Here is a 20,080-nt window from a genome sequence, read left to right on the forward strand (position 1 = left end):
ATGCGAACAGCTATCATGATTGAAAAATACATGCATTTCCTTGACTACATTCACATCTAATGAGTCTGCCACAGTTTAGTCATACCAGAAACATATTTCTCCCTCAAACATCACACCTTCCTCTCAACCACATAGTTTGTCTTTTCTGAAAAAATCAAGAGATGTTGAGCCTTTATAATTACTGCCACCACTCAAAATCCACAGTGACTGTTATCACCCAAAATCACTTCAAACTATTTCAAGAGTCTTTACAAATACTTCCTTTTTGGAAAAATTTTTAAAAATTCTATTGAACCATTTACCCTCTCTCCCAAGACTATAATAAATATCTTCATAGCCAAATCTTTGTGCACAATATTAATACTTTCCCTCTGAATCAATTCATAAAGGTAGCACTTTTGGGTCAAAGGATATGATGATTTTCCAAGGTGTAATTATCTTTAAAACTCTTGATACATATGCCAAGTGGTCCTCCAATGGAGGGTATCAATTCAGGGGTATATGAGTATATCTGACAGTCAGCTGTCAGCTGGACAAAACTGAATTTGGCCTTGTCAGCCAGACTACTGTGGGACTCATCACAGATATCTTCCTAAACTGCATGAGCCATTTACAGAAGTCAAATTATGTCCCCATCTGGCAGGCGTTAAAACACTAAGAGGCCCAGTGCCTCACCGCCAGCTGTTTGAACGTGACCTTTGCTTCAACCATTGCCACCTACTCTTTCCTACTTCCTGGATCTGACATTTGATTTTTTAGTATCTTAGGGGCTTAGCTAACTTCCAGGCTCTGACTTCCCTGGCCTCCCCAGGGTTGGCATGAAGATTATGCAGATTCAGCTCACAAGTATGTTTCCAATATCATCTGAAGTGGACTATGACCTGCAGTACATTGACTATTATGTGTAAGTTCTAAATACAACTGTTCACTTTTTCAATTACTGTATCTGAAACAGGCTTGGCAGGTAGGGCCAAAATCAAATAGAAATGAGGAAACTGCAACAAGCTGATGAGCTGAGTCTGTCGAGGTGGCTCAGTGATAGGTGAGCTCGCCCCGTCCCTGCCAACTAGGTCTCAGTGGTACTTCCTCCAGGTTTACACCTGGGACAGCTCCAAAATGTCTAAGAATAGCCTACAGTCCCTCCCTGACAGGTACTAGACTCAGGGCAAACTTTTATTGCCACGTCTGAGCAATCCTCACTCAACATCCCATCTCCACTTCTGCCCAAACCACCTAGCAGTCCCATCTAGTCAAGGTATAATCCTATGTTGTGGTTGCTCAGTCACTCACTCAGTCGTGTCTGACTCTTTGAGACCCCATGGACTGTAGCCTGCCAGACTCCTCTGTCCATGGGATTCTCCAGGCAAGAAGACTGGAGAGGGTACAATCCTATGATCTAACAGCTAGCAAAAGTTCACTGTGGTTTCTCCATAAGTTACCACATGCTTTGAAATTTTCCAAGTCTTCCTTCCTCTTACAGTCAACCAGGTCTTTCACACTGTTGAGTTGGAGAGGTTATACTCTACATACCACTCACCACTGGAGCATGTCACTGCATCCTTCAGCTTTCCCCTTTCAGGGCCTCTTTTTCACTCTGAAAAACAACTATCATTGAACTGTATCTCTCTCTCTCACTCACACACACATACACTCTCTCTCTCTTTCTCCCCCTCTGCTTTCACCCAACCACCCCTTCAGACTACTAACCCACAGCTTGCCTTTCTTTACTGAAAAACTTCAGCAAAAATCATCTCAATTATCTGTTCCTTTATTTCCTCTGACAAGCTAGTCTCTATAACTGCCATGTAAAAGGGAAACATAGTATTTGGAGACGGATACCCTTCACATACCCATTTGTTCTCATATAATGTCTAGAGTGGCAGCAGGCTAATTAACAATTTTTAGGTTATGAAGTTGTATTCATCAACCTATTCAAAAGATGTTATGCAGTTTTAGCCAGTTGCTCCAGTGAGTAAAAACGTGGATTCGACAGACACATCTGAAAATGAGCATTTTACTAAACCATATGGTAACAATTCTATCCGAGGTAACAGACAAGAGGGCTCCAGCCATCCCATAACCTGCTCAGCTGCCTCGAGGCTAAAAGGAGCAACAGCCTGTCACATTTGTTAAGTGCAACTGCAGTACACGGGTTGAAAAGTACTGAATTAGAAGACATGTAAAAATGTAATAATAAAAAAATGCTGCATATAAAACTAAAGAAATCCAGCCAAAGTTATCAGTAAGATTCAGGCTATGAATACTTTCACTTGGGGAAAAAAAAGAAAAAAAGATGAACCAACTCTTCTAAATAAAAAAGAAAGAGACAGTAACAATTGATAACATTATCGAATCACAACCTGACAACCAACCAGGTATAAATTTCTTTTAAATGTAAACTGGTAATTTTTTTTTTTTTTTGCTGTGCTGCACAGAACGCAGGATCTTAGTTTCCTGGTGAGGAACTGAATCTGTGCCGAAGCAGGTATAAGCTGCTTTCAGGAGGTTTAATCAAATTTAAGAGCCAAAAAATTCTTGTGTTGATAAAACTGTTCTGCAAAACAAGAAACAATGAAAATATCCCCTAATTTGTTATTCCTGCATATAGCTTAGTATAAAGCTGATATTTAAACTACACAAATATAAAATATTCAAAAAACTATAGATTGGGCAAACTTACAAATACTATAAACATTTTATAGAAAAAACTACCAAAAAATTGAATTCACTGTTCTATTAACATATTGAAATACACTCATCAAATAGTTTATCCCAGGAATATAAAGCTGGTTTGATATTAGAAAACATGTTAAAGTAATTCACAATGTAAGTGGATCAAGAGAGAGAAATATCACCTGAATGATGTGGAAAACACCGCTTGATAAATCTCAACATCAACCCACATTTAAAAAATTAATCTAGTAAGCAGAAACAAGAGGATACTTTATTTTCATAATATAGACTAACCAAATCCAATCTCATGGAAACACTAAAATGTTTACAGGAATTCCTCTACCTTAAAAGAAATAAGACATTACTCTTACACTACTCTTCAACACTGTTCTAAGAGTTACAGATAATGCACTGAAACGAAAGGGAAAAAGCTGTAAATGTTCTGAGAAGAGATTATCTCAAAGAGAAAAATAAACAGGCTATAAAACTGTACAGAAAGTATGATTTTTTTGTATTAAAAATATACTACAGGGATTTCCCTTGTGGTCCAGTGGTTAAGAATGTGCATTTCCACAGCTGGGGGGCACAGATTCGATCCCTCACCAGGAAACTAAGATCCTTCACTCTGTGCAGCACAACAACAACAACAACAAATTACCAATTTACATTTAAAAATCATCAAGAAGGTGAATTTTGTGTAACTGCATTTTCATCACAATTTAAAACCTAAGTATACACATGTAGAGATTTTTAAAAAGACTGGTGGCTATCCCTATGTAAGAGAGAATTCTTACTTGGCTTCTCTGCACTTCTCAAATAGATCTCTACTGTGACCCACATTATGCTGAAAACTTTTAAAAATGATTATCACATTCTATAGAAATTTCTCCAGAATGACACTGTCCAAAATGGTAGCCATTAGTAACATGTGGTTACTGAGTTCTTGAAATGTGACTGGTGCATCTGATGAAGTAAGTTTTTTTAATGTTATCTGATTCTAATCTTTAATGGCATATGGCAAACGGCTAACAACTGAACAGTATAGTTCTAGAAGGTAGAAAAGATGGAACTTTCCCATTTTGGATCACCATGACACAAAGAAAATAATGGCAATTTTATTAATCATACAAGAAAAGTCTGGATGAAATACTGCAAAATTGAATATAACAGTGTATGAAGAAAATATGCAATGCTCAAGTATTATTTTCTTCCAGAAACACAAGGACATCTTAATAATCAGGAAATAACTAAATATAATTCATGACATCAATTATAGCAAGGAGAAAAGCTCTATAACCCTGTCTTCAGATGCTGAGAATGCATCAGTAAGATTTAAGTATTTATTCCTGATTTTCAAAAATCTCAGAACTTTCCTAGCATGATTAAAAAATACAAATCTTCGGGCATCAGCAAACCTGTAACTAACATACTAGGAATATTTCCATTAAAGTCAAGAGGAACAAGACAGATGAGCAGCTATAACTATTATTATTTATCATACCTTTACAGGCAATATAAAAATAAAAAGAAAATAAGACAACTATTACAAAATTGGAGAATAAATTATCATCTATAAAACGAAAGTTATTAAAAATCAGCTGAAACTATTAATACTAAGAAATGAATAGTAAGGCTCCTGGTTATTCTTTCCAAGTGGAAATGCTAATAATAAGTATATTTGAAAGAAATCCACTAGTAAGTGAATTTAAAGTATTACAAAAGTACTACAAAGGCTTAAGAGTCACAAAATGTTGAGCTTTCCCTTGAAACAATCAAATCAAATCTGCTAGTAAAACTCTTCAAAGCTTTCTGACTCTTCAGTCACCCCACGAGTAAGGATACACACAAATACTCTCTCCCCATTCAGTGCACACTGACTTCCTACCAACCCAGCAAACAACCATGGCAAAACTAAAACTATTTCAGAAAAAGGCTAATTGATATTTTCTTTATGTTGAAAAAAGAGAACTATCGTGTTTCTTCTTGGAATATGCCCCTGAATTGTTAAAGAGTTAACCATATGGAAGAGATCTAAAAGTGTATGAGAGAAAGCTAAAGATTTGGAATCCTAATTCAATTTCCCCTCACATTTAAATAGGAGCCTGGAGCAAACATTTATTTTTAGAGATACTCTCAGCAGAGAACTGAACAAAAGACTATTGTGTGTTCAACCTGGTAAGGTCTCTGCGGTCCCATCTCTACCAACTTTTCAAACATCAGGTTGGAGTTAAATGATTTTCAGCTTTCAATTGACTATTTCCAGACCATAAAATCTAACCACACTTATCAGACGGTGTAAGTATTCCAAGTGAGTTATAGCTGAGAATAAATGTGAAATCTGCATTTTTCAAGTGCTAGTAAAAGAACTTTACTTTAGACTTTGACTCTATACACTGACTTGCTCAAGAATGCCATATAATGTTTTCATTTCCTTACCAACAAAAATTTTCATCTGCAGCTGATAAATCTGACTCGGTATCACTTTGGATGAAAAGCATATGGGTATCAGTCATACCACTCTACGATTTTCTTATTAAAATAAGAACTGCATCTTTTTCTCTAAGTTAACAAGAATAAAAAAGATGAAGTTAACAGGCATGCCTGATCACTATACACATTGCTGTCTCAATTTGTAGTATGTGTCCAGCCACAGGCCCGCTACAATATAAAAAGAAAGAAGAAATCATCTTTGATCCATGGTGTGGTCATCTTAAAACATGTCCTCGAATTCTCTGACGTATCTCCCATTGAAGGTGGAGCTAGTTCCCTCCCTGTGAGTCTGGGCCAGGCTTAGTGACTCTTGACCTCTTAATGAAGAAAAGGTGGCAAAAATGAGGCTGAAGGAGTTACGGGCTAGGCCTCAGAGGCTGATGCAGTTTCCTCCTGGGATGCTCAGCTGCAGGACCCTATCAGTGTGCTGCAAGGAAGCCAAGTAACCACGTGCAAAGGTCACACGTTCCAGCCCTAGTGCCACATCCACACACGGTCCCAGCCAACAGATAGCATCAGTCAGCAGACATGGGAGTGAAAAGCACCTTCACAGGATTCCAGCGCCCAGGCTCTGAGCACTTCAACCGACACTGTGTGGCATGGAAACAAGCTGTCCCACCAAACCTGCCTGAATCGCAGATTCATGAAAAATTTAAGACTGCCTTTGTTTTAAGGCACTAGGGCTTTGGGTGGTTTGTTTTGCAGTAACAGATAACTAGAACACGTAGACTAATTCAACCACGTTCGGCCATTCAGTTTATTCTTTCCATCCACACCCCACCCCATCCCACTCTCCCCCTCCCCTCCCTGCTCATCCCTATGACAGGAAAACTCTTTAGTAAACAACAACGATGCTGGCACGCCTGGTCTCAGTCAGCTCACTCTAGAAACCACAGCTAAACCCCAGCATTTATCACCCTTGCTGGCAATCAGCTTTCTCTTGTGCTGATTTCTCTCTCACCTCTCAACACACCCCTGTCCTGCCTTATTACTCCTCACTCCGAAAGGTTGTATTAAACACCTGGCTTATGAAACTGCTGCTACTGCTACATATGCTCCAGTTTTTAAATCAACGAACAAGTGAAATTTGCCTTACAAACTGGTAACTAGTTCAAGATGTTCTGATGGAGCCACTGAAATGGATTCTCAACCCAACCTAGTAACCATATCAAAAATTTACTGTTCCTCTAACGAATACTAGGAAGAGAAATGTCCTAATAACTGACATAAGGTTTTTCTTTAAAAAACACAAGCCTGAAAAGTTAAAGCTAGGAGCGACCTTGGAGATGATCTAGCCTAGGACTTTTTTTCAATCAGTGGCATACTGACATAATCCAGGGACAATTTTTATGACAAAAGTACTAAGCATTTTTAGTTTGTATGTATCTTACAAATATGATGTACATAAAATTTTGTTTATATTTTATAGCTACCGTAATAAAAATGCATCCATACAATGCTGTTTAATGTTCTGTCCTTAAAACTTAGGATATATGATAAACATAATAGAAGAAGCTCTGAAAGTCCGTAACAGTCTTAGAAAAACAATCTAAGTAGCTGTTCTATTTTTACAATAAGATTGTTAGTAAAAATTACTCTAGTCCAAATTATTTTGGAAAGCTGGGGACCAGAAAGGTTATGCAACTGGCCTGAGGCCATATGCTAGTTAGTGGCAGACCTAGGAGCAGAATTTTGGAATACTCATGCTTTACAGTCAAGCACAGGGCTCAAACAGATCTAGGTTAATAGAGAGAAAATAATTCCGGTATGCTTCAATTTAGAAGGTAAGCTGAAGTGGCTGGCTGGGTTCCAATCCCTTCAATGTTACATTTATAATCACTCTGGCAGACTATCTTCCTCCCTAATGTAAAGAAACAGAACCATAATGAAGGGGCTTCAGGCAACACCAGGCAAATGTGGAGGAAATATGGTTGAGAGTGTGGACAGGCTCTTCAAAAACCATTCACCATCCCATATCCCCTGCCTTACTTGTAGAGACTGTAAGAGACTCAATCTTTGGCTTTCACTGCAGCTAGAGGTGACCACATAACAAAAATCACAAAGAGGCGAGGATATATAATACACTGGTCACTAACAGGGCATTTCTTCCCAAATAAAAACACCAGTGCTTGCTCAACAGGGACCCCAGGTGTGCCAGACTTAACCCTTTAGCCCTGGATTATGGGGAAGTCCAGGGGGAGAAAAGGTGCCAGGCAGTGGGGGTCGGGGAGCAGCGCCTGCTTATTCCAACCTCAGATTGTGGTGTTTCCACACGTTAAGACTGGCACGAGTGTGTGCTGGCTGAATACCAGCTCCGCTTCACACCTGCCCACAATTCCCACATCCAAACCACTGAACTTCCTCATCACTCCACAGAGCAAACCAGACCTTTTCATCCCAAACATATCTTAGTTTCTAATCCCCTACTGAGAGAGGTGAAAGCTGGCATAATGGAATAATCAGAACACACATGACAAACTGATATTTAGAAGAGACGTATAAAGCCTCTGTTTATGAGCACTTCTTAGTAAGAGATATTTTAGATATCTAATAGACCATATATGGGGCGGTCACTGCCAAAGGTTTTAAAATAACATCAACCAAATCATCCAAAATAAATAAACTAATGACCACAAAAATAAATGAAACATCAGTGCTGTGAGAAGGCCTTTGGCCCGTGTGCCCTCTTCCAGCCAGGAATGTCAGTGCAGATGCCATCTTGGTCCCATGGGGACAAAGCCCCATGCTAAGGACTGTGAACAGGCAAAGAGAGGGAACCTGCTCCCTGATGACATAAGACAGCCACGGCACCAGTCCTCAGCTGTCTATCCTCTACCCTAATCTTCCCACTGAGGGAAACTGAAGACTGTGCAGTTGGTTTTTTGATCACTGGCAGTTAAACACAATCCTAATGCTTCTACAAAATATATCTCACTTTTCTGTTTAATTCATTTTGTCCCAAAGTTGTGTGTCCATCTTATTTTTTAACAACTTAATTTGGTAAACAAATGTTTAACCAACAGGCACCTTAACCAACACCCTAACTCCTACCACTGCTCCCAAGTAACTTCAAAAGATCAGTAAAAGAGAATGAGGTATTTCTCTCTTCCCCAAGACAAAGAATGCTTTAATCTGTGGCCGGTCTCCTGCAGATAGCAGGGTTATGGCTGCCTTAGGAGGCAGATGAGAGAGAGATGGTCTCCCTGCTCATAACACAGCTGGCCTCAGGGCTGAGCAACACACGGCAATCTAGAAATAGACAGAAGGCAACCAGAACGACTGCACGTCATGTTCCTGACCTCTGCTGGGGAGAGAGCACAAACAACGACCCTTAACTGGAGGGGATACGACAGAAACCATGCTCTGAAGCCTTCTTCAGTACTTCTCTTTTCACTTGAACGTTGTGTTAGAGATCTTCCACCTCACCTTCCATTTAAGAAACAAAATTAATTGAGTGTGAGGAATACAGGAATCACAAGGAAGGTTTATAAACAAAAACAGAATGCTTTCTATTCATCTTCCCATGTCCTTCCTGATAAAAAATGTTTTGCTGGTTATGGAAGCTCATAAGTCATGCAAATTGTTAGGGTTCAACAGCATTTTCCAAAGAGGATGAAAAGAATGGGTAACACTGAGGAGAGGCTAGAAATTCATGCCCCAAAAAAAGTAATGAAAAAAAAATGTTTAATTACGTATTTCTGCAAGGGAGTATCAAAACGCAAATTTCTTGGACTAAAGTGGACAAAATCCAGCAGCTCCAGACCAGCAGTCTAGACCATTTCTCTAAAACATAAAAAGAAGCTGGAGCCCAAGGAGTCCCCCCATAAATAGCTCTACACCTGACAAGGACTCCAAGGGTTCAGAACGGGACCCGGCATTCCATTTCACACTCAGAGTGCCTATGATGATCCAAGGAAAATTCCTTCAGCTGAGTCTTCAAGGCTGCACTGAGGACCTTTAAAAGTGAACTCCACAAAGAAGTAATGAGCATTATGGAGATGAGGAACAGTATTTATGAATTTATAATATAAAACATTCAATGGATTAAAAGAGCCTGGAAGCAGACAGACCCTTAAATCAGAACAGTTTCTGATACTTTAGAACCAGAAGTGTCTTATTCATCTGAACTGACTTTACTGTCAGCAGAAATTCTTTCTCATCCCCAAATGAATGGAACCTCAGCTTATTCACAGATTTCTTAAGCAGTTACTTTTTATTTCCTACCATAATTTACAGCAAGTTACTGCTGTACATGGGCTTCCCTGGTAGCTCAGCTGGTAAAAAAATCTGCCTGCAATGCAGGAGACCCCAGTTCAATTCCTGAGTTGGGAAGATGCCCTGGAGAAGGGACAGGCTGCATAGTCCAGTATTCTTGGGCTTCCCTGCTGGCTTAGACAGTAAAGAATCCTCCTGCAATGCGGGAGACCTGGGTTCGATCCCTGGGTTAGGAAGAACCCCTGGAGGAGGGTATGGCAACCCACTCCAGTACTCTTGCCTAGAGAATCCCCATGGATAGTGGAGCATGGTGGGCTCCAGTCCAAGGGGTCACAAAGAGTCGGACATGACTGAGCGACTAAGCACAGCACAGCACTACTGTACATGCTAATTACTGAAATGCACTAAGTTAAAACCAAAGGACACGACCCAAAATAAATAAATAAAAAAAAAAAGAATGAGATCCAAGTCATTTCCCTCAGAGATCTCACGTGGTTCGGGTGACATGTCAGGCCACGTCTCGCAACGGAGCACAGATGTGACACACAGCACCACCCTACCTAGCACATTTCCTGGAGGCACCTCCTCGAGGTCTTCCAGTTCCCTTCCCATCAGAAGGTACAGGTTTTCCAACGTACAGCACGCCATGTGGGGGACTGGGGGAAGGTCCTCTAATGGAGCTGAGAAGCCTAATGGCACCTGGGCAGAAAAGAAAAACAACAGAAGCTAAGTTAGGAGACGTCAGAGGAAAACAGGTTTGGGTTAATACCTACAAAGTTACTTTGATTCATAAGTAAGATATAGTGCAGTCACAGTGTTTCATGTAAACCCGAAACATTCAGATCTGAAATGGTGTGATATAAAAAGTCTCAGTTTATGAGTAAATTCTGAACTAGAGAGACTTCTCATATACATAAAGCCTGTCAAGAATTACACATAATCATAAACTTTATGGCTAATATAAATTCTGCTGTGACCTGGTAAAAGTGAAAGTGAAGTTGCTCAGGCATGTCCGACTCTTTGCGACCCCAAGGACTGTAGCCTACCAGGCTCCTCAGTCCATGGAATTTTCCAGGCAAGAGTACTGGAGTGGGTTGCCATTTCCTTCTCCAGGGGTCTTCCCAACCCAGGGATCGAACCTGGGTCTCCCGCACCGCAGGCAGACGCTTTACCGTCTCAGCCACCAGGGATGCCCTGGTAGCACGATATTAACACACAAAAATCCTCATACCCTTCGCCAGTATTTATATGAACTGTGTCAGACACCATTGGACACCAGAACCACTGTGCTATTATTTCAATACTCATTGTTACTATTATCACTTAAAATAGCTTTAACATTATTATATTGTCATGTCAATTACAATCTTATAATGTCCTTTAAGCATCTGACAAGGGCTAGTGCTACTGGTGAGTAACACAGGAAAATAAATAACTTTGAGAAGTAGTTAGATGTCATAAAAATGCCATGTAAGGGCCAAACAGCCACTATTTTAGGCTGGGCTGTTAACGTGGGAGAGAGCGTGCTGTGACACATCGGAGACTCTGACGAGAAGACACACGACACTCTCACAGCAAAGATGCTCTACATCTAACTCTTTCTACATCACATGTACTCTCATGGAGATTCTGTCTCAAATTATTCAAGATATTGTCTTGAATTATTCAACGATTTTCATATACATGCAAGTGCCCCAAAGGCATGCCAACGAAGGAACCGACTTATCTTTGGTACCCAAGGCATTGTGCTCGTGCTGTGAAGAGGAAAAAAATGTCCAAGACATCACATACAAAAAGATAATTATTGCTGGAAACATAGAGTGAGTGGCAAAAAAGGAAGCACAGGTAAGTAAATGCATAAAATCTCAAGAGGAGAGAGAAGCTACTGTGTTAGGGCAGACTTGGAAACTTCATGAAAATGATGGCCTCTGAGGCACAGGCTACATGTACATGCGTGTGTTCTGACTCACTGACAACTCTATAGGGGAGCTCAAGACATAGGCTGGAAGAAATTTAAAATATAAGGATCAAATTGGAAGAAACAGAATTATCCACAGACAGTAGGACCATTCATTTAAAACAAACTACAGAAAAATTACTCCTTGGAAGAAAAGTTATGACCAACCTAGATAGCATATTGAAAAGCAGAGACATTACTTTGCCAACAAAGGTTCGTCTAGTCAAGGCTAAGGTTTTTCCTGTGGTCATGTATGGATGTGAGTTGGACTGTGAAGAAAGCTGAGCACTAAGGAATTGATGCTTTTGAACTGTGGTGTTGGAGAAGACTCTTGAGAGTCCCTTGGACTGTAAGGAGATCCAACCAGTCCATTCTGAAGGAGATCAGCCCTGGGATTTCTTTGGAAGGAATGATGCTAAAACTGAAACTCCAGTACTTTGGCCACCTCATGAGAAGAGCTGACTCACTGGAAAAGACTCTGATGCTGGGAGGGATTGGGGGCAGGAGGAGAAGGGGATGACAGAGGATGAGATGGCTGGATGGCATCACTGACTCGATTGACGTTGAGTCTGAGTGAACTCTGGGAGTTGGTGATGGACAGGGAGGCCTGGCGTGCTGCGATTCATGGGGTCGCAAAGAGTTGGAAATGACTGAGACTGAACTGACAGAAAAATTATAATTAGTAAGACAATTTAGCAAGAAAGTCATACACAGACCAACATACAAAAGTTAACTAACTGTATGTCTATAGATTAGCAGTAGAAAAAAAAGTACATACATATATATTTAAAACAGTAACTTTCAGAATACTAACAAAATATAAGAGAGTTAGGAATAAATAACAAAAGTGATTAAAGATTTTTATGGAGAAAATGGTAACACTTTAAATGACCTAAATAAATGGAGAACTATACCTAATTTATGGATAGATGGTAACCAAGATGGTAAGAAGATCACAAGTAGATTTTTATATCCCTTATTACAACATTTTTACCCTCCCCTCAAAAGTAACTCCAAACACACCAACTGCTATACTCCTCCCTGCGAATCTGAACATGTCACAGACTAGCACAAACTGCTCAGTCACCACTCAGCATGGCAACAAGTCCAAGGACCTGTCCAAGGATTCACCTGCTGCTCACACTGATGGACTAAGCATTCAAGGCAGGAGAAGTTGATGGCACAGACTTTCTTCTGCCACCTCCTCCACCTCTCATCACAGCCAAGCACAGCAGCGCCCCTGGCTTACCTGCGCCCAGAGGAGCACGATCACCTTGGAAGGCCCCACTCACAGCTTCTCGCTGACGCTGCCTGGCTCCGTGGACCTCTGGCATTCATCCTCTGACCTTTATCATTTGATTACCACATATGCACCTTCTGTATGTCCAAAAATGTTCTGAGACAGCTCTAGCTTGTGCTTTATTTCCCCTTTGGTCCAGACATACTTAGATGCTGGCTGTTCACCAACTGTCAGACCCTCCTGATCGATGTCTGGGATCTGCCTGCCAAGAAACCGCTGCCTATCACCTGCTCACCACCCATGCCTTTGGCTCATGCCACCTGGGTTTTGGATCTTTATGTCTTGAACACCTGGCATCGTCCTGGCTCCACCATGACATCTGTTCTTCTCAGTTCTTTCCTCTAGCCTTGAATTTCTACAAAAGCCTTATAAATTAACTAAATAAGGTTTGAAAACTTGATTCTTGTACTAGCCTAATTTCCTAAATGCTATTACTTGAGACAGGTTTATCAAATGGTACCAAAGTGACACAAGAGGAAGTATACAGATTCACCCAAATGCACCTCCCTAGAGAGATCAAACGCATCTACCAATAAGGTAATCACTAATCTAACAAGAAAGCAGAACCATGAAACAATATACGAATGTTTTACTTCCTGTTCTTACCTGCTGCAAAAACTCAAGAGGACTGTATTTGGGTCCAAGGACAAAAATTCTCTTTCCTTTTCGCGCCACTCCACTGAATACTCGAGCGAAGGCGATAAAAGACTCCTGCTCGCTTCCTTCCGGGGGCACGGGTTTGGGGGTCTCACTTTCCACCCCCTGCTCATCACCTGCCAGAAACAGAAGGACCATGAGTGCCCAGATGCTCTCTGCATCCAGGAGCTGCTGAGAAACAGAGAGGGGACAAGGAAGACACTGTTGTTAGCTGAGACTGAGCAAAGAAACACCAAGGATAGAAGTATATTGATGAAAGCTACCTTCAAAGCTAAAAGCCCAAGACCAGAAGGATGAGTGTTCCAAATTTGGCAAAAACCCCATCCGTATCACTGAGGATGGGGAAACTACTGAGAAAAGCTGTACCTTTTGGCTCTTCTCCCTGTGGACTCATTTCAAGGGCGCCTGCATCTTGGGTGGGCTCCACGGGTGCCTGGCCCTGTGCCGCTGCCAACTTCTCCGCATGCCTTCGTCTTGCACGCTCTCGCCTCTCAGCAATCTCCTCCTGAGTGAGAGGTCTACAGAACACCACAGACATGTTAACACCTGGCCACAGCAAAGATCTCAGTCTGTTCCAGCCAAGAAACAGCTAGTGTTAACATGGACAGCAAGGAGATCAAACCAGTCAATCTTAAAGGAAACAACCCTGAATATTCACTGGAAGGACTGATGCTGAAGCTCCAGTATTCTGGCCACCTGATGCAAACAGCCAACTTGGAAAAGACCCTGATGCTGAGAAAGATAGAGGGCCGGAAGAGAAGGGGACGACAGGATAAGACGGTTGGGTGGCATCACTGAGTCAAAGGACATGAGTTTGAGCAAACTCTGGGAGACAGTGAAGGACAGAGAAGCCTGGCGTGCTGCAGTCCACAGGGTTGCCAAGAGTTGGACTCGACTTAGTGACTGAACAACAACGTGGCTGGAGAAGACGGTGGTTGGTCCCCAGTCCCTTCCTGGTGGAAAGTTTCTCTGAGTTCTCTCATTCACTGCAGCAAGAGAAGAGAAGGCCTATCACGCTTTCTCTGGGAACACCGCTGCTGCTGCTTAGTCACTCAGTCGGTTGGATTCTTTATGACCCCATGGACTGAAGCCTGCCAGACTCCTCTATCCAAGGATTTCCTGGCCAAGAATACTGGAGTGGGTTGTCATTTCCTCCTGCGCTGGGAACGCTGGGTCCCCGGCTACTGTGAGCTTATGAAATGACATGCAAGAGCCCGTGTCCCCACAGTCACACACAACAGCACGGAACCTTTCTCAGGCACCCATGCTCCTCCTCTGTAGGGCAAACAGCTGGAAAAGAAAGGGAATCAGTAAGATACCACAGCTCAGAATACTCTAACAGAGAGAGAAGCAGATGACCTCAGTAAGAAACCGAGCTTTTCTCCATGAAAGTAGGAAAATACACCTCCATGGGGAACTAGGGTCCAAGAGGAAGGGCCAGGCCGAATGCTGGCAATTCAGGCCGGACAGGAGGTCCAACGGTGATTATCAGTCACGGTGTCAGACCCGAGTTCCACCAGAGGAAGGGTGTGAGTGCACACGTGTGTGTTTGCTGGGGGCTCGCCTAGGGGGTGGGCCACCTTGCTTGATCCTGTCACGTTGTGCCCGCCTCCTCTACCGCCCCCCAACTTTGGTACTATGACTCCTGCTTCACGCCTCCGTCTCTGGCTGACGACCTCGTCTCCCATCCCGCCATTCCCCTTCCCCTTCTCTCTCCTGGAAGCCACTCAGATGGCCGTACCGAGAGTGCACTAGTCCCATGCGTGCTACATGCCACGTGCTCCTAGAGGTCCTAACGTCAGGTGCCCCAATCCCCTTCCTACATTACATGGGCTGCCCCACACCTGAGTCACCAGCTGTCCACTGCTGTCCTCTTCAGACACCCACCTGCTCGACAAGACCTCCCTCCAGGACTGGACATCACTTCTATTCCCTTAGCACCTGCCCCCTGAAATGGATGAATTTGGTTCTAGGAGTCGGCCCCTTCTAGTCAGACCCACCCCAATGTAGGAGGCAGGGCTGTGCCATCAGATACAAAAATGAAAAGGGAGCGACCTTTGATGATGGCTTGCTCAGGGCTGTCGGGAAGTCACATCTGCTGGCATAAGCTCCTCTCCACTGTAAGCTCTCAGTATTAAAGGTCTTTCACACACAGGATGAAATTTCTAGGCTCTTGTTCTGTCTTCTGGAGCAACACCCAACAAACATACTCCCCTCTCCTCACCTTTCAATCATCTGTCCTCACACCCTTCCCCTTGCCCTTCTCTTCTTCAGGCTACACACTCTAGCTGCCCTGTCAATCAATCCTTACATAACTTCTCTTGCTTCTAGACTTTTATAAGAGTATCTGAAAAGTATGAATTAACCTATGGCTGATTCTTGTTGATACATGACAGAAAACCACAAAATTCTGTAAAGCAATTATCCTTCAACTACAAATTTAAAAAAATATATAAACATGGAATACCTTATTATCACTATAAACAGGGAGGTTAAAAAAAAAAAAAAAACAAAAAAACCTGATGCACTGGTTAGCGCAGAGAGAAATGGTCTCTTCCAATGGGCTTATCAGCTCAGCTGAGTTCAGTCAGTGAGTCCTGTCTGACTCTTTTCGACCCCAAGGACTGCAGCACACCAGGCTTCCCTGTCCATCACCAACTCCTAGAGCTTGCTCAAACTTATGTCCATTGAGTCAGTGATGCCATTCAACTATCTCATCCACTGTCGTCCCCTTCTCCTCCTGCCTTCAATCTTTCTCAGCATCAGGGTCTTTTCCAATGAGCTAGCCCTTTGCATCAGGTGGCCAAAGGATTGGAGCTTCAGCTTCAACACCAGTCCTTCCAATAAATATTCAGGACTGATTTCCTTTAGGATGGACTGGTTTGATCTCCTTGCAGTCCAAGGGACTCTCAAGAATCTTCTCCAACACCACAGTTCAAAAGCATTAATTCTTCGGCGCTCAGATTTCTTTATGGTCCAACTCTCATATCCATACGTGACTACTGGAAAAACCGTAGCTTTAACTAGACAGGCTTTTGTTGGCAAAGTAGTATCTCTACTTTTAATATGCTGTCTAGGTTGGTCATAGCTTTTCTTCCAATGAGCGTCTTAATTTCATGGCCACAGTTACCATCTGCAATGATTCTGGAGCCCCAGAAAATAAACTACTTTCACAACTACGGCACAGACATTGTGTTAACCACTCTGCACATATTATCGAAATATACTTATCCAAACAATTATATGACACAGGTATTCTTACTCCTGTTTTACAAATAAGAACTGGAGCCTTAGGAGAACTACACAACTCGACCCAGAGTCACATGGACAATAAACAGAGGAGCCGTAATTCAGAGCCAGATCTGACTCCAAATTCCATGCTCATCATCTGTGGCTATACCCCCCCAATTCAGAAGGAATTAGAAATGATAAAATCATCACATTAAGTAAATGTGGTTTTATTGTAGCTCTGGTTAAGAAAGAAGCATATCTGTTCAAGTATATTAAATCCTCATTTTGTCAGAGCTCGTAACAACATTTACATTCATGAAGTTAACATCAAATGTAGAGTCTTGCTGTCCATCAACGTATCTATCCATCCACCCAGTTGACACTTGCTCTTGGGTCAGGCACTGCTGTGAGCGCTGGGAGTGGTGACACAGGTAAACAGAGCAGACAGAAGAGAAGGCAGCAAGGTTTTATTTGAAGAACCCATTGTGTCAACTAGTATTTACTGAGAATAAACAGGAATTCACTTGCAAGAGAACCGAGCTCTACTAGTCAAGGAACGTCTGTGGGTGCTGACTTATTGAGGCTGAAGTGGAGCTAACTGTGGATGACAGTGCTGAGGGGACAGCAGTGACCAACAGTAGAGGTGAAGGTGACCAGAGGTGAGAATGCAGACTGGGGAGGTGAGGCTGGAGAAGAAAGGAAAGAGGCGACAACACTACACCACCCACCCTCAGGATTCCAAGCTGAATATCCACGCCCTGGCCTCTGTGGAGCTGGCTGCAGGGGTGGGCTGGGGGAGGGACAGAGAGAGGGCTGAGGAGCAGGCTGCAGCCGGTGCTACCAGTAACCACAGCGCCAGGGAGTGGAGATGACGGGAACTAAGGGAGCAAGGAGTGCAGTTTCTGTCTGAACATCACATCCTGTTACTACAAGAAACTGGTTCTTAAGAAGGAACCCAAAGCAGCAGACTTAGGGATTTGGGGGGAGAGGAACTGCCTGAAAACCTCCTAGCAGGATCTTACTTAACAGGCATTTAAGCATTCAGTAAGAATTTCTGATAGAGTACTGGAGAAGATGGTGGTTGAGAATGGTCAGAGCAAAGGCCCAGAATCTAAAAAGGGCAGGCAGGCTGGAAGGCTGTTGTCGAGATCTAGCGGTGGAGATTAACAAGCTGCACAGATGATGGAGGCCAGATCCCACTGGTGAAGTGGACACCCATAGGCTGTCCAGCTGGACAGATGTGGATTCACATACTCTTCTGGCCTTCTTCTAGCTATGTGACCTTGAGCACACTCAGTTCAGTTCAGCCACCCCATCGTGTCTGTCTCTTTGTGACCCCATGGACTGCAGCACCCCAGGCCTCCCTGTCCATCACCAACTCCCAGAGTGTACCCAAACCCATGCCCATTAAGTTGGTGATGCCATCCAACCATCTCATCCTTTGTCATCCCCTTCTCCTCCTGCCTTCAATCTTCAATCAGCATCAGGGTCTTTTCAAATGAGTCAGCTTTTTGCATCAGGTGGCCAAAATATTGGAGTTTCAGCTTCAGCATCAGTCCTTCTAATGAATATTCAGGACTGATTTCCTTTAGGATGGACTGGCTGGATCTCCTGGCAGTCCAAGGGACTCTCAAGAGTTTTTTCCAACACCACAGTTCAAAAGCATCAATTCTTTGGCGCTCAGCTTTCTTTATAGTTCAACTCTCACACCCATACATGACTACTGGAAAATCCATTACTACTTCATCTTTTTAAGGCCTCTTAACTTCCCCAGGTTAGACTGAAACAGTAAATACTCGCACTGCAGAACTACTGTTAGATTTAGACGGCATAATCAACAGTGAGGCAGTTGATTTTTTTTATAAATCAACATTATAAGCTTGATAAACTGCAGCCAATTATTAGTGCTGTTACCATTGTTATTTAGAACCTAAAAGAGCAAGACTTGAGATGCTGCCTGAGGCACCAGGCCCTTAAGAAGTACTATTGATTTATATTCTTTTTCTCAGGTTATTTGAAAGATTCCCACACAGAAAGGTCCCAGAATAGATGTGGATAGTAAAGAAGAAGAGCCTTCCAACTCCTGGGTAGAGTGAATCTTTTCACTCCAGACACCAAAGATCCTGAAGGGAGAATGGCAAGTGGACCGGCCAAGTTAGACACTGGGACAGCGGAGCCAGCTAGGAGGCTAATGCCATGATCCCCACAAGGAACGACCGGGATCTAATCACTTATACTAGTGGGGGAGGAGGACCCATATCAGTTCATACGATGTAGAAGAGATTCTCCAAGACTTCAGAAACTTGAGAAAGGATCTGTCTCCCACGGTTGAACTCCACCCCTCTCTCTCTCCACACACACACACAATACGCATAAAGATCGGCGAGGTACTCACACATTCAAAAATCTCCAGTGAAGCAGACAGACAGGCTGAGATGAGAACTTGTCTGACGTTCAACAATTGTTAACCGTGGCTACCACTACTCTAACTACTCTTATTCAACTTTATGAGAATTCAGGGACTTCTCTGTTGGTGCAGAGGTTCAGAGTTCACCTTCCAGTGCAGGGGATATGGGTTCGACCCCTGGTTGGGAACTAAGATCCCACAGGCCATGGCACATCTAAGCCTGTCTGCTGCAACCAGAGAAGCCCGCATGCTGCAAAAAAGACCTGATGCAGCCAAAAAAAAAAAAAAAAACAACTTTTTTTTTTTTAAACATGAATTTGAATTAACAGTCCCAGAGCTGATTTCAACAACTGTTTCCTCCAGAGGGATCACAAAAAGATCAAGTACTCAGTGAAATTTACGTTCCCACAGGGGCTGCTCCACATGAGTTCCGGGCTGAGGACAGAACTGCACCTTCCCCACTGCACACCCTCCCTGAACCCTACCTCTGGCCCCACCTGGCTTCCCTATGATCCTCACCTTGGCTTATTCTGAGGCAAAGCCTTAGCATCAACTGCAAACATTTTGGAAACAAAGATAATAACTGGAGCGGTATCTTCACTTCCGCATTTCATAAAAGCTAAACAGACAGGAAAGAAAAATGTTACTTTAATAATCCAGGCTTTTCTGAAAACAAGAAGTTTAGAACATGGCATCATCTAAATACATAAGCAACCTATAATCTTTCACAACTATAAGAAAAATTCCATTTAGAAAAAAATAAGATTGCTAGAAAAATAGTAGAGTGAGAGCGAGAGAACCAGAAAGGGGAAAAGAAAAGCAAAACTGATACGGTGAAGAAGAGCAGGAGGAAGTCCAGGTAGGAGATGGGCTTTACTACCCTCCAGAAGCCCTCATAACCGTTTCCAGTGGAGAGGGATAGAACTGAGGAATTTTACCAAAGGGCAATAGTCAACAGGTAGCTTATTAATAAAATACATAATAGTAGTTTTTCCAACCCCTAAGAGAAGTTAGAAAATAAAGACAAAAATATCATGATAACAAAAAAAAACTTAGAAATGAAGATTAAGATGTAATACTATAAAGGTATTGATTTTCCCTAAATCTATAAATTTTAACATAATTTCCTAATCAGCATATGGACATTTTT

The 20,080-nt window shown here is 42.4% G+C and overlaps 1 protein-coding gene across 3 annotated transcripts in view; it reads right to left on the reverse strand.

Moving 5' to 3' along the window:
- The window catches only part of EFL1 (elongation factor like GTPase 1), a 114,036-nt gene that overhangs the window by 63,753 nt on the left and 30,203 nt on the right, over nucleotides 1-20,080 (reverse strand). For all 3 annotated transcript variants that reach the window (XM_027520651.1, XM_027520649.1, XM_027520650.1), the window contains exons 12-15: nucleotides 19,450-19,549; nucleotides 13,659-13,810; nucleotides 13,242-13,408; nucleotides 9,939-10,077 (exon numbers count right to left, since the gene is read on the reverse strand). In XM_027520651.1, the coding sequence (XP_027376452.1) occupies nucleotides 9,939-10,077; nucleotides 13,242-13,408; nucleotides 13,659-13,810; nucleotides 19,450-19,549 (558 nt within the window). The remainder of the gene's footprint in view (nucleotides 1-9,938; nucleotides 10,078-13,241; nucleotides 13,409-13,658; nucleotides 13,811-19,449; nucleotides 19,550-20,080) is intronic.

Source organism: Bos indicus x Bos taurus, chromosome 21 (assembly GCF_003369695.1).
Source record: "Bos indicus x Bos taurus breed Angus x Brahman F1 hybrid chromosome 21, Bos_hybrid_MaternalHap_v2.0, whole genome shotgun sequence".
Classification (NCBI taxonomy): Eukaryota; Metazoa; Chordata; class Mammalia; order Artiodactyla; family Bovidae; genus Bos; species Bos indicus x Bos taurus.